The following is a 1,459-nucleotide window of genomic DNA, read 5'->3' as shown; positions in this document are numbered from 1 at the left end:
GCCGTCGGACGCGACGAACGGCCACAGCGCACATCGCCGACGCCGGCGCAACCCCAGACGCCGACGACGGCGACCCGGACGGCTCGCACACCGAACCTCGCGAAAGGCCATCCACGACCGAGAGACCCATCGCCTTCATCTCGACCCCGACCTCTCCCTCCGAAGCGAAGCTGCTCGGCCTCGAGCTGGAGATGTCCTGCCTCGTCTGGGCCCTCCACCAACTCCGCCATTACCTCGAGGGCGCACCCAGCATCATCGTCGTAACCGATCACGCACCCCTCGGCGCGGTCCTGCGCGCCTCCTCGCGCTCCCGTCGCCTTTTCACACCGCGCATCGAGAGGCTGCGCACGTACATCATGCCCTTCCTCGACTCGCTATCGTTCGTCCATCGAGCCGGCAAAGCTCACGGGAACGTTGACGCCATATCGCGTCTGCGTCACCTGTCCAACTAGACCGATGCTCCTCGTTCCATACCGCCTCGTTTCCGTCCAGTCTCACATCCGTCCCGCAGTTCCACGCTCCGTTCCCAATACCGCATTCCCAAGCACAGTCCACGATACCGCACCGCCGCGCATTTCGCAACACCACTCTCCACAACCTTCTCAGGCTCCACTTCCTGTATTGTAGAAAGAGTCGCTCAGCTCGGGGAGGGGGGGATGTCGCGCGGCTTCGGCTCCGAGCCTGCCGCGCGCGTCCTTTTTCCCTGCGCGCCGTGCCTTCCTTTTCCTCCTTTCGAACCATCAGCATCTCCTCACTCACTTTCACCGCCGTGCCGCACCGCCAGCACAAAGGGACCAAGTCGAAATTCCCAACTTTTTGGCGTTCAACCCCCAAAACGCACCTTTTTCAAGCGACCACTGCTCCGCAACCACCAAGACAACTGAGTAGGGGTGACTGATCAAAAGTACTCACAAATGGCATATGAACAACTTTCAATAAGCACCCCTACCCTGTTTGTTTTGGGGATACCCTTGTAAACCCTAACCCTAACAACTTTCATTAAGAGTGCAAGAAGATCTGAGGGGGTCAGGGTCGGACCTGGGTAAGGGTCCCCCCTTAGGTCGACCCCCCGAAATGCAACTTTTGCTTTTTCTCCATGGCTATCCGTTCGATCTTCTTGAAACGTCTTGTACATCTCAATCTCATTGTTATGAACAACGTTCATTAGCGGCACAAGGCTGTATTGTGACATTTTTGGTCATCGACCCCAAAAGCGGACTTACTTTGAGCGACCGTAGCGCCGCAACCAGTAAGACAACTGATAAGGGATCCAGCAAAGAATATGCTCAGAAATAGGTAAAGAACAAGGTACACTACCTATCCCTACCCAACTTTTGGCTGGGTCCACCTTGTAACCTATCCCTACCCAACTTTTGGCTGGGTCCACCTTGTAACCCTACCCTAACCCTAACCCTAACCCAAACTTCACATACATGCCCTGCAGAGCGCTCCAAACAAC

General features: G+C 56.5%; 1 protein-coding gene across 1 annotated transcript in view; it reads left to right on the top strand.

Moving 5' to 3' along the window:
• PFL1_04008 (uncharacterized protein) overlaps positions 1–452 on the top strand; it is a gene marked incomplete at both ends in the record, with an annotated part of 5,072 nt that extends 4,620 nt beyond the window's left edge. The window contains one exon of the mRNA XM_007881531.1: positions 28–452. Within this exon, the coding sequence (XP_007879722.1) occupies positions 28–452 (425 nt within the window). The remainder of the gene's footprint in view (positions 1–27) is intronic.
• Positions 453–1,459: the final 1,007 nt, after the last annotated feature.

This window comes from Pseudozyma flocculosa, assembly GCF_000417875.1.
Source record: "Pseudozyma flocculosa PF-1 unplaced genomic scaffold scaffold00012, whole genome shotgun sequence".
In the NCBI taxonomy this organism is placed as follows: Eukaryota; Fungi; Basidiomycota; class Ustilaginomycetes; order Ustilaginales; family Ustilaginaceae; genus Pseudozyma; species Pseudozyma flocculosa.
The sequence above is the reverse complement of the archived record's forward strand: the minus strand, read 5'-3'. Positions and strand labels throughout refer to the sequence as shown.